Source organism: Mytilus californianus, unplaced genomic scaffold (assembly GCF_021869535.1).
Source record: "Mytilus californianus isolate M0D057914Y unplaced genomic scaffold, xbMytCali1.0.p SCAF_2, whole genome shotgun sequence".
NCBI classification, from domain to species: Eukaryota; Metazoa; Mollusca; class Bivalvia; order Mytilida; family Mytilidae; genus Mytilus; species Mytilus californianus.
The window spans coordinates 15020346-15033728 of record NW_026262668.1 but is presented as its reverse complement, the minus strand read 5'-3'; the positions used below and the strand labels follow the sequence as shown (position 1 = coordinate 15033728).

Here is a 13383-nt window from a genome sequence, read left to right as displayed (position 1 = left end):
ATTAAGGAGTTTCCATTTAGATTTTTTCTTGGAGTTCGGTATTATTGTTTTTTACTTTTTACAACCCATGGTATATCCTAAGGAGCTTTTGCAGGATTTGGATATTAGTTGTTCGTACTATTAAAACATTGCAATACCATTGACTGCATATTTTACCGTCAACTCCTTTTCAGTTTCATAGTCAAATATGGCAACATGTATTTTAACTTTCACACGATCCTAATTCGACATTTAGTACTGAGAAAAGGATAAACACACCTTTAAAGACATTGTCCGAAGCATTGTACCCTTTCCACTAGCCTAGCAAAGATCTATAGAAGCACTGTAACTTTAGACTGTATGGCTCGTCTTTGGAATTTATAGTCAAATTTTCATCATATATGCTAGTATGCTGTTATTTTTAGACAATCTGACTTAGAATAAGTATATATATTTTAAACAACACGATACGATGAGTTGTTACTTGTCCACTTGTTGAGAAGTTGTGTCGTCAAAATGACATTTAAAAGTAAACAAGATGAATACAAACCATATACTCCACATAGCTGAAGTCATGTTTTACCAATGATATTTAATGTATACTTTGTTCACTCGACATGTAAACAAAATTAGGTTGATTTGTTGATATTTAGAGAGATATTAACTCAACAGGAACTCACATTTAAGTTAACTTGTAGAAATGTTGTATAGATTTTGACTTAAATATATCAATATGAATTATAAACTTTTGACCCATTTAAGCTTCCATACAACTATACATGCTCTTTAGACTATGAAAAGGGTATGTGCACGGAGCAAACGAACATCATTTAAAAATACATGTTTATTTTAATGTTTATAAAATAGTTCTCCCAATGAACAATGGACTTCCGTATCAACAAACAAGTATTCACAACACCCTGTCTGCCCAAAACTCACAACTGGACGTTAAACAAACTACAATCAATCAATCAAAAATTCAAAACGAAAATGCCCTTATGTAAATGGAATGTATTTGCAATAAGATTTTATAAAGAAGAGTATTTTACATTTTAAACGTAGCAAACATCATATTTGCTTTGATGAGTAGCCTCTCCTTTACTGGTATCTTATTGTTGTCTAAAGTGCATCAAAACAATATCCCTTTCTAAATTGACTAAGTAAACTTGGTATGTTGTACACAATGGCACAGTGTCTTAGTTTTAGGAATAAGAGGACAGAGTTATGGGCACATATACAAAAAAAACAACATTATTTATGTTTAATATTGAGTATTAATTTTTAGCAAGTATATATATATATATATATATATAATTATACACTTTACAACAAATATTAACTATAATTCCTTTTATAGGAACGTACTTATATAATAACTAGATAATAATATATTCTGACAGTTTACTAATTGCAGCACTATGAACTAATTTATCACATTTGCAAACGAAAAATATTAATACTTCTAACTGCAAATTTCTAACCTATATCAATGCCTAGCTTATACTAAAATTGTCTATTTTTCATTGGAGAGGACAATGATCAACACAAGTCTTGTTGATAAAGATGGCCGACCGTTCGCTGCAATCATAGTATTACTTAAACTTATTTTAATTACAAGTTGGGCTTGCGTTGAGGTTTCTGCAGTAGGATCTACGACGTCTGATAACAAATGTGTATGTCAGTTCAGGGTAGGTACCAACTCTACAGGGATAGCTCATCTCACGTCGTACTGGACACTGACTAACGATTTCATAGTCATCATGTTCATAGTAGATAGACATATCGATGGACGGTCTAGTTAGGACTGATGGGAAGTGAATGTCCAACATAACTTTGTCGTAGGACCATGATAGGAATTTGAAGTTGCATTCCCAAACTGAACCCGACTTTTCCTCACAATTTGTGGACCTAATTACACCCTGTGGACAATACGTCACGTCTCCGTTTTTCATAACTATCGCCTTGGCCTCAAAATCGTGCATAACTTCCCTGCAACGAAAATAATATATATCAGCGTTAAAACTGAACATCAAGATAGACACACTCATTAAAGTGTGCTAAAAAAATGTGGAGGCTACACAATAATATACAATGAGCTTGATCTTGTACCTACTTATATTTGCCAAATATTCTCCTGAACTTATAAGCTATATCTAAGCTATGATTTCAATAAATAACCAATCTCATGACAACGACATGTAAAAAATAAATGGAGAATGTGTCTATGGGCCGCAGATGCCCCCGCTTGTAAATATGCACAAGTCAACTTCCACATACAGATGCAGGATTCACGTAGTTAAGACCGTTTTGTGAATATAAGCATTGTATACAAGTTTCATAACATTTTGGTTGAAGCAAACAAAAGTTAGAGAACGGAAACGAAAAATTCATCAAATTTTATGTTAAAAAAAGGTGGGCATAACTCATGAATGGTAAAAGTGACGCCACCAAATTTCGAACTTGATCTGTGTTTTTGTGGTAGTTAGCATTGTGTACAAGTTTAATAACATTTGGTTGAGGCAAATTAAAGTTAGAGAACAGGACGTACGCGACGGACGGACGGACAAAAGTAACACTTAATGCCCCCTTTGTCTAGCGGCGGGGGCATAAAGAGATTAAAAGACAAACATAAATCTATTTAACTCAGCTACAGATTGAGCAACACGAACCACACCTAACACAGAGGATGATCTCATGTGCTCCGGAACGGTAAGAAGATCCTGCTCCACATAAACCTTAAAAGAACTAATAATTACTGTCCTAACATAACAGTATCTGGTACTTAACCTATTAATACTTACTGTCCTAACATAAGAATATCTGGTACTAACTAATAATTACTGTCCTAACATTACAGTAGCTTGTACTAACTAATACTTACTGTCCTAACATAACAATATCTGGTATTAACCTACTAATACTTACTGTCCTAACATAACAATATCTGGTAACCAGATCACAGATGAAGGTAAGCTAACTCTTGGTTGTCCTCTTGGCCATGAAAGTCGTGGGTCGTTCCATGAAATGCACTGCATGGCTTCAAAACGCAATGTCTTGGGATCCTGGTTTTTAAAGTATATTAATCATGTAATAATACATAAAAAATAGTGTCTGACTGTATATTAAAAACTTTTCATAATTATCACCATTGTATTTATAAAATTAACATCTTCAAAATTGTGAAGTCTTTTTTAACAGAAATATGATACATAAAATCGTTTTTGTTAAGGACACTAACAATGATTATATTATATAACATTTTACAGAAATGACAATGAAAATAATTCTAATGAAAAATCACGAATTTTCAGCGTTTCTAAAATGTGTTTCCGATGTTTATATTATTTTTCCAAACAAAATATTTTTTTTCTAAAAAACAAAGAGAGAAAATCTATCATTAAAAAGCATACGGAATTACAACCTGTTGGTTTATTTCTTGCCAATTTGTGATAATAATAGTCCATTCCTTTCAAATTTCAGTCGAACTTTTATATGTGCGTTCGTGCGACACAAAGATGTGTGGTTTTTTGCGTACTAGTATTATAAGTGTGCTTGAAATTGGCGCCATTTTTTTATAAATCAATAAGTATTCTCCAGTAAAATCAGTTTCAAGGGTAAACAAAAGATGGGAGCAAATTGGATTAAACCCTTTAGTATTGCTAGATAGATAAAAATCGAAGAAACGTAACCAAATATGAAACTCTAAAGCACATTGGAAAATTGTCGTGTATGAAGTACAATCGGTAGACATTAATCAAAGGAGATCGGAGAAAAGTTGACAAAAAAACACATGTAAGTTTGAATGTGAAATTCGAAAAATTTGAAATCAGAACTTAGAATTGAGAATGGAAACGGGGAATGTGTCAAAGAGACAACAACCCGACCAATAAAGCATTAAAGAGCCCAAACGAAGCCCAATTGTATTCTATCTTATGTCGTTTTCCTACTACTTTTTAAATGTCATAAACACTTGTGTAGTGTACTATACTTACAAATTCGATGGTTTCTTTTGGAATCAGAGAGTGTGTTACGTTGTTTACAGGATCGATGGGTCTGACAAGTTTGTTGTAACCATTGAGGATAGACGTAATAATTTCGAACTCAGATACAGATCGTTCTAATAAAAAATGAAATAAACAAAAATTATAAGCCAACTTGCTATTCGTTTTTTCAAGAAAAGCTTACCCCATTTCTGCGCTTACACATTTTTCCAATAATACGAGTACATTTATATGAATTAAATCATTACCCAAGGATCTTTGGGTGCAATTCAAATAAATCAAATAAAATTTATTTAAAATAAAGTCGGTAAAAGGCATACAAATGCAGTAAAATATAAGCTCTTTCGGAGCTTTTAAAACCGACATGCTAAAAGTTCAAACATAACAAATAACATCAGACAAACATGCAAGAAGACACTTTATTATCAAATGCACAGGACTAGCAAACCAATAATAGCAGAATTAACACATCAATTCTGCAAAGCTAACAACTAATGAGCAATAGTTTGTAATAAGCACTAATGTTAATTAAACTCGTGTGGTTCTAAAAATATACTCCAAAATATTAGAAGTGATATACATTGTAAAATGAAAGCACTCGTAGGACACATTTTAACATAATAAACTATATAACTATTCTAACTATTCTGTAAAGGGATCCGAACACGAGTCTATGTGTCAATGTCACGTTAGAGTCCTGTTTAGGATCCCAGCACAACGAAATTTCAAATTAAACGGATTTGGCAACATAATTATAAACATTAATTTTGTATGCATTTAGAAACTAAGCATGAAGTTCACCTTTTTGCAGTATTTAAACAAGATACCGAGACAAAATTTTGTCATTAAAATTCACATTTGCTTATTGTATGAAAGCATTACACATATTTCATCATTTTACTGAAAATTCTGATGCATGTTAACATCAATAAATGCAACACTGAACTTTTTTTCTTGAAGGGTAATTTTAAGATTAAGAATAATGGCGAAAATGGAGCACCAAATAATAAAAAAGAGTAATGATTTGCAGGTCTGGAACCTTGAAAAATGTCCGCTGAATACCTTTTCGGAGATCGATAAAACGACGAAAAAATAATTCTGTGTCAAAACATAATATTCACGAAGTAGAAATGACAACTTTTCCAAGCATTCACTGGAGATAGGGAAAAAAACAATATACTGGGTTGAAATATCTATACAGATCGGAGAGGAGAAAATCACAAACAAATAAAACATACCTATTGGAGACAACTGGATGTTGTTGGTTCTTACTGTAGCGCCACCATCTGTAGCTTCACATATATAAGTACCAGCATCACTCATAACGACACCTGTAATAGTCAATGCTGGACCGGAGACGGTTCCCCCAGAGAATCTACCAGTTACTATTAAAAGCTGACTGTTTTTGTACCATCTAATCTGAGTAGGATTTCCAGCAGTGACAATGCAAATCAGGCTGATCGTTTCAGTCTCGGCTGGATTGTAAAATGTGTTCGGGGCTGTCACCGAAAGTGGGGCTACAATATATAGATGTAATTATTAGTGTACTTTGAAATTGTATTCTCTTTACAGTGTATTTCAGTGTAATGCAAATCACTAAGTTTTACACAAGAAAAGGAAAAATCAAGTGGGTTCAAATAAACGATAGTGCATTTTAGTAAAACGTTCCAAAATCTATGCTAAGCTTAGACAATAAGAGAATTCTCAGCATAAAATATCTTTTACACATAATCTGCGTAATGGCTAATTTTAAATGTACATGCACACGTAGTATATACATTTTATGTAATTGTGTTCTGGAACGGTAACTTTAAGTTATTGTTTTTGGTCTGAAATAATGTCTTATGTACTATGCTGTTTGTGTTCTCATTAAATATAAATCAACATCATCTATACATGTTTATAGTTTTTTGAAATAATGCACGATTTACCTCAATGGGGTTGATGGCAAACATGAAAATTAACAAAAATAACATATTACATAATATATCATAAAAAATAATAAAATACAAGACATGGATTTATATATGTAAATATCATGCAGTTGTTGAATTCACTCTCCTCAGTGACCATGACTTTTTAATAAATGAAGCAGCATACCGCATTCATATAACTGACAGACATGAAAGACATAATACAATAGTAAAATACTTTTAAATTGATAAATGAGTGTCGTTAAGAATTACAATGCTATAAATATTAAAATAATTTATGTTACCTAAAGTTATTTACTATGTTAAACTTACATATAACGGTTAATGGCAAACTGACTGTTTGTGGAGTGGTTAACGTGTCTGTATGCCTAACATCACAGAAAAGTGTCTGTCCATTATTGGCTAGTGTTGGTGCATAGGTCAGAGTGCCGACTACAGTATATGATTCTTCACTGGCTATAAATTGTGTGTTTGTTCTGAACTGATTGCTGCTGAACTGTGAATTTCCAATTCTCATTGTCATTGTCTGTATTGGGTAGGCTCCTGTCGATCTACAGGTCCAAGTTGTTGTTGTTCCTGGAGCTACCGACGTTGGTCCTGTCAGGGTTGGTTGGTTTGGTGACCCTGTAGACAAAACGATAAAATGTGTGTGTACCTTGACCCTTTGTATTAGGTGTTCCAGAAAACATGTTTGAATTGGAACATTATGTTTTTCTAAAGAGAAAATCTGTTAATATATACTTTTCAAGAAAGATGTGCAGGAGGACAGAAATCTACACAATTGTATAGTACACTAAAACAATTTCTTTCAAACAAATCTACACGAAGTCAACACTTTTTTGTAAATGTTGCAAATGACAAAGCCACAGGTACTCTTTTTTAAGATATCAATTACCCTATCTAACACAACTGAGTCAAGTGAAATTCAAAGAAGAATAAAAATAAGCTCAGGTGTAACGCCATATACAAAGAATTATCAACTTCATAATAATTATTACAGGCATGGTTATGTCTGACCAGTTGACTGAATTTTTTGTTCATATATTTCATGCTTTTTGTCGAGCCTTCGACTTTTGTCGAAATAGCGAGACATAGCGATCCTACATTCCGTCGGCGGCGTCGTCGTCGTCGTCGGCGGCGGCGGCGGCGTCCACAAATATTCACTCTGTGGTTAAAGTTTTTGAAATTTTAATAACTTTCTTAAACTACCCTGGATTTCTACCAAACTTGGACAGAAGCTTGTTTATGATCATAAGATAATATTCAAAAGTAAATTTTGTAAAAAAAAATTCCATTTTTACCGTATTTTACTTATAAATGGACTTAGTTTTTTGCCAGGAAACATTACATTCACTCTGTGGTTAAAGTTTTTGAAATTTTAATAACTTTCTTAAACTATCCTGGATTTGTACCAAACTTGGAAAGAAGCTTGTTTGTGATCATAAGATAGTATCCAGAAGTAAATTTTGTAAAAAAAAAAATTCCATTTTTTCCGTATTTTAGTTATAAATGGACTTAGTTTTTCTGCCAGGAAACATTACATTCACTTTGTGGTTAAAGTTTTTTAAATTTTAATAACTTTCTTAAACTATCCTGGATTTGTACCAAACTTGGAAAGAAGCTTGTTTGTGATCATAAGATAGTATCCAGAAGTAAATTTTGTAAAAAAAGAATTCCATTTTTTCCGTATTTTACTTATAAATGGACTTAGTTTTTCTGCCAGTTAACATTACATTCACTCTGTGGTTAAAGTTTTTAAAATTTTAACAACTTTCTTAACTATCCTGGATTTGTACCAAACTTAGACAGAAGCTTGTTTATGATTAAAAGCTAGTATCTAAAAGGAAATTTTGTTAAAATTTTGTTCCATTTTTTCCGTATTTTACTTATAAATGGACTTAGTTTTTCTTCCAGTTAACATTACATAACAGTCTGCAGTTTAAGTTTTTATTTTAAAACATTTATTAAATTCATAAACTATCCTGGATTTTTACCAAACTTGGACAGAAGCTACTTACAATCAAAAGATAGTATAGAGAGGAATATTTTTATTAATTTTTTTCCTCATTTTTGTTGAGCCTGTGATTAACAGCAGAAGTAGGCGAGACACCGGGTTCCGCGGAACCCTTACAAATTTTTTGTGGATTTAGGAACGGTCATGGTTGTCAGACACCTTTGCTAATACACCTTGAAGACTGGAAAACAGCTCTGGATAAAAATCTGTATGTGGCATTAATACTTATTTATCTTTCGACTGTCTACCACATGACATTTTTTAAAGTAAATTATCCGCCTATTGTCTTTGACCTAAATCAGTAAAATTACTTCAGTATGATCTTACAGGTCGTAGGCAACAAATCAACTTCGGGGAGTAAAAAGCATCTGGAGAGAAATCCAGAAAGGTGTCCCTTAAGGACAAATCCTCAGACCATTATTATTTAATATTTTTAAGAACGACATGTGTTATTTAATTGACGATGGTACGCTTTATAACTGTTGAAGATAATATCCTGTCTTATGATAATGATGATTTCGGAACGTTACTATATACATATATATACTTTAAAAAAAGTTCAGTTTTAATAAATGTGTTTAAATTTAATTTTTACAGGCTAATCCTGATAAATTTCAAGCGATCGCAGTTGGAAATAAACATTTGAAAAGACACCGAATTTTGATATTGAACCAACATAAACATCCTGTGATGAGATGGTCAATTTTTAAGGCATTGATATTGATTATAAACTTAATTTCACTTACCACTTTGATAATATTTGTTGAAAGCTTCTCAACAACTCAATGCTTAAAAGCGCATTGGTGCCAGGCAATCTTACAAAGTTAAATACATTAACTATTTTTTCAAACATTTATTTAACCTTAAATTTTGTCTTTTGGCGTGGAATTTTCGCAACAAACATAACACAGCGACTTATAAATCAGAAAAATGTCAGGAGAGGTCTTTGCGCTTGATATTTGAAGCCTATGTCAGTACTTTTGATGAATTACGTGAAAAAGTTATAGTTCCACCAATGAGAGAATGTGCATCATGGCTACAGAATGTTTCAAAATTTGATACAAACTGTCAACATGTTTACAATTCAAAATATTATACTGTATATTGTTTTGTAATAACGATGATTATTATGCTCAGTAAATAAAATATCCCTTGTATCTTGTACATGACTTAGTTGTATTTCGAGAATATATATTTATGATTCCGTACATTTTCCAGCACGAACCGTTTGTTCACATCGCGTTCCGATGCAACTCAATATTTATACTTACTATAAACCTCGACGAATTTAGTTCTAGATAGAGGATTCTGTAAAACACCATTTTCAGACTGACATTCGAACACTTCCAAATGTTCCCGACTAGAAGCTGTAAACGAATACGTGTTAACTACTTGATTTCCAGTAATAGTATACGTGTCATCAATTACAGTGTTGTCTCTTAACCATTTGACCGTTGGTGTTGGTGAACCGCCACTCACAGTGCAGGTCAAGGTAACTGCATCACCATTTATAATAATCTGTGGTCCAGTGATGACTGGCGGACCAGGTGGCACTGAAATAGACAAAAAAGTTTCATTTACTGTGCATGAGAACAAAATTTCGTTACAAAATAGTAACAAATCTGTAGATGGATGGTTGCCAAGATGAATCCTTATTCATATATTAATTAGGTGTCAAAGAAGCTATAGGAGAGGTAATATCTGGTCTTATGTATTGACACAACATGTAGAGTGCTAAGTCGACATAAACGTTTATACTAAGTGGGACCTTAAACCAACGTTTTGGCTATGTATGTTGGTAGTTTTTGTTCTCATTTCACACCTCACGTGACCTTTTATTCAAATGTCAGCAACTTATTTAAACAAGATAACTGTATATTGACCTGTGTTATAAACCTGTTGACAATACTAATTGCCAATTTTCTCCACAACCACCAGGAAAACTATGTTTTTTCTTAAGTTAAAAGTTCAACATTACGACATTTCAGTTTGAAGTTAAATGAAAGTTTTATCCTTTGTGCTAACAAGGATTTTTGATTCTAAAGATGTAATTTTCTCACTTTAGTAACATAAATAAATATCCCGAATTGTGGATTAAAGTCGGTCTTACCTTGTGTCAACACAGGGACTATCAGCAAAGCGAAAGCAATGTATTTGATACCCATGATGAACTTGTCTTCTGAAAAATATACAAAATCAACTAATTTAATATTGTGAAGAAAAAATTGAAGAAATTAAACAAAATTGTCCTGCAACAGTGATTTTATGAATTCCCTTAGTGTTTCTTTTCTATAATGGTTGATGATACTGTTATATCATTCAATATTGTGTATGAAAAAAAGTTTGAAACAACAGAAGATGTTGGAGCAAATTGAATGCTTGAAAATATTTCTTTGAAAGCGCATCATAATTTAAAAAAAAAACACGAACAATAAACAGGTATAAAACACATATAATAGGAATTTCACGCCTTTTGAATTTCAAAGAAAACTACGAGTTTCTGGTAAACCCGATTTCCTTGAAACGTTGCAGAATTTAAATATATCGTGACTTGGCAGATAAGAGGTTTTAGTTGTAGACGATGTGATATTCGGTATTTAATTTTATCATTAACCAGTTTGAAGAATGTTGAAAAGAAAAGACAATTATGCAACCCGAGATGTGTGTTTTTTTGGAGAACACAACATCTGTTGAATTTGACAGATTCCACCCGGACAAGTATGCGTATTTATACACCATAAAAAGAAGATGTTGTAAGTAAGTAAGTAAGTAAGTAATTTTATTGAAATAAAGTCCAGACATTTGACTATCATCAAATACAACAATTATAATACAAGTGTTTGCAAAATGGAACGAAATTATAAAAACAACAATACATTGAACAGAACAATTATTATCACTGATACCACGGTTGTATGATCGCCAATGAGACAACATTCCATAGACTAAAAAACAAAGATGTGAACTATTCCTGGTCACTGTGATACCTTCAACAATGAGTAATACCAATGCATGCCGTTTATAGATAGTTATAAAAAGGCCAAAGTAAAGATAGTATTGATCAACAATCCAAAATTCTGGATTATCATCAAACTCACAAGAAAATAGCATTAATTATTATAACATTCATACAATACAGCATGTCAAAAACTAATAGAAGAAAACTATTTTTCTCTTCCTTCCATTTTTATCGAGGAGGTACTTACTAACAGGCAGTTAGCTACATCAATGTATTTTTAATGATACAAGTAGAAAATAATTAATCTAGTATACCTATATGGAGTTTTTTTTCCTTTCAGAACGATAGGTCATTCTATTGAAGAAACAACCTGGACGATACCAACTTTTAATGAAAAGATTTCTGGGCATAACATAATGACCTGTGTCACCTGTGTCACCTGTGTCCGGTCATTATTTACCCAATTATAATGCAACCTACAGTTTGTTAAAACATAATTTGATAGTAAACGTGTGATGTTGCAACTTGGGGGTTTTCTATGCAATTTTCCATTTTGAATATTTCTTGAAGGTTTAAGGCAGAAACAATCCTTTACTCAATATATGAGATTGAAATACTAGTAACAGAGCAAGTCTTTAACGGACAATTATGTGCGATAAAATTCTATAATATTTTACCCTGATTCTCATTTTTTAAGAAAAAATGTATTGCCAGGAAAAGAGAGATAACATTTGTTTTGAATAAGTTCCCTTTAAATTGCTAAAAAAATAATTTGCTGAAATGTCATAAAACCAGAGAAAAAAAAAACAACGCAACATAATACGAATTGTAAAAATCAGATGGGATCAGATCAGATAGTTAAAAAAAAATTACAAACTAACAAAGACTAAAGACACAATTGTCAAAATACAGTTTCATGTAGCTGACCTCTTACTGTCTGACGGGAAAAGTCTAGATGAACAGGGTGCATGATTTCTGATTTATTTACATGCACAAAGGTTATAGATGATACTAGTCTACGGTGTATTTGCTTAGGTCTTAGGTTGATAGTTGTCTCATTTGCAATTATGCCACATTTCCTTATTTTTACATTATTTTTATTTTCTCTTATTTTTATCGAATATTTTTGTCTCAGATATTTTTGGCCAAACTTTTTTTGCAATATAACAGTGTAACACCTGTTATATATATTCATAAATGTAGAAGGGTGTGTTCGATTTAAGGTCGATTAATGAGGCTATGCCGATAAAAAATTGCGCAAAGGTGATGTGAATGGCTATCAAAAATTTAAATTTTAGTAAAATATTAGGTTTTTTTCAAGTTGTATTCCATTCTATTTATTTTCAAATTTCCAAGAGTAATAAATTCGCTAATAAAGATAATCTCAATTAACAACATAACGTGTTAATTCTAACTGGATTGTTTAGAAATTATGTTTTATAAATGCAATATCACAAACATTATTTATAATGCAAAAAAAAACAACATTTTAAATGATTGAAAACAGAAGAACAATTTAAGGCCTGTTTTTTCAAACTCAAACTAGTTACTGGTTAAAAACAACCTGAAACACGTTAAAGTTTAAACCATAAACATGTTAAAAGGGAGAAGAAAAAACGCAACGGTTGAAGAAAAATGTTTAAGCTATAAAGTTATGAAAATATCTAAAACATGGTTTTGATCTCGGTTGAAATGTTCTTTAACCATATAACCGCATGGTTAAGACCGACCCGTCAAAAAACTGTTAACCATAAAAATGTTTAAAACCAGGTTAATGGTTCTGAATTAAAAAAACAGGCCTTTTTTCCAACTGATCTGAACGAATACTACAATCCTTACCTTCCGGTCCGATCCTGCTGTCATAAAATTCAGGTAGTTATATTTTTTCCCGCTTATAAGCAGGTAGGCTTTAACCGGTTTATTCTTCTTTTGTCTATCTGTAACGCCAAAGAAAAACATCAGCTGGCCACTCCCATAATTGCATGTTCTAAAATTATCGAAGTATTTTATGAATGGGTTTATTTAAATTATATCTAATTGACGACCTCACAACTTAATATTGTGTGGGTTATCGACTTAATGTTTTATCAACGTAAAATCAAAAAATGTGACTGTGTATTGGTAATAGGACAGAGTTTAACAACGACACAAAGGGTTTGCTGAAAAGTGAGAACGTCACGGCATATGTTGTGAAATAAAATTATAGAAAGGGAATAGAGACTTATTATTAAATTGTATATTGTCATTAAGTAAATTCCCCAGATTACATAAGTAAAAAGACCACACTTATTTAACCAGATTATACTAACGTGCTGCATGCATATTTTTTTCTTTTTTTTCATATCGCGATAAAAGATCACATTAAAGATGAATATTTGAGGTATATGACGATTTCTCAAGTGTCAATTATGAAATGTGTAAGCAAGTTAAATGCGAGTCTAAAATGTTATCAATAACAAACTTGAGAAAACACCAGCATTTGATAGATTTATTTCA

At 32.0% G+C, this 13383-nt stretch overlaps 1 protein-coding gene across 1 annotated transcript; it reads right to left on the bottom strand.

Annotated features, from left to right (window-relative positions):
- Nucleotides 1-1226: 1226 nt before the first annotated feature.
- On the bottom strand, nt 1227-12882 carry LOC127729317 (cell adhesion molecule 2-like). Its single transcript, XM_052237075.1, has 8 exons — nt 12727-12882; nt 10039-10107; nt 9200-9481; nt 6227-6538; nt 5219-5497; nt 3972-4096; nt 2905-3041; nt 1227-1968 (listed from the first exon to the last, which is right to left on the bottom strand). The coding sequence occupies exons 2-8, from the start codon at nt 10091-10093 to the stop codon at nt 1587-1589; spliced, it is 1572 nt and encodes a 523-aa protein (XP_052093035.1). The 5' UTR covers nt 10094-10107; nt 12727-12882; the 3' UTR covers nt 1227-1586.
- Between the last annotated feature and the right edge of the window lie 501 nt (nt 12883-13383).

Coding starts and splice junctions, on each gene's coding strand:
- LOC127729317 (XM_052237075.1), bottom strand. CDS start 10,093: ATGGGTATCAAATACATTGCTTTCGCTTTGCTGATAGTCCCTGTGTTG. Junction 5,498..6,226: donor TTTGCCATTAACCGTTATAT/GTAAGTTTAACA, acceptor TATATATTGTAG/CCCCACTTTCGGTGACAGCC. Junction 3,042..3,971: donor CAAAAGAAACCATCGAATTT/GTAAGTATAGTA, acceptor TTTAAAAACCAG/GATCCCAAGACATTGCGTTT.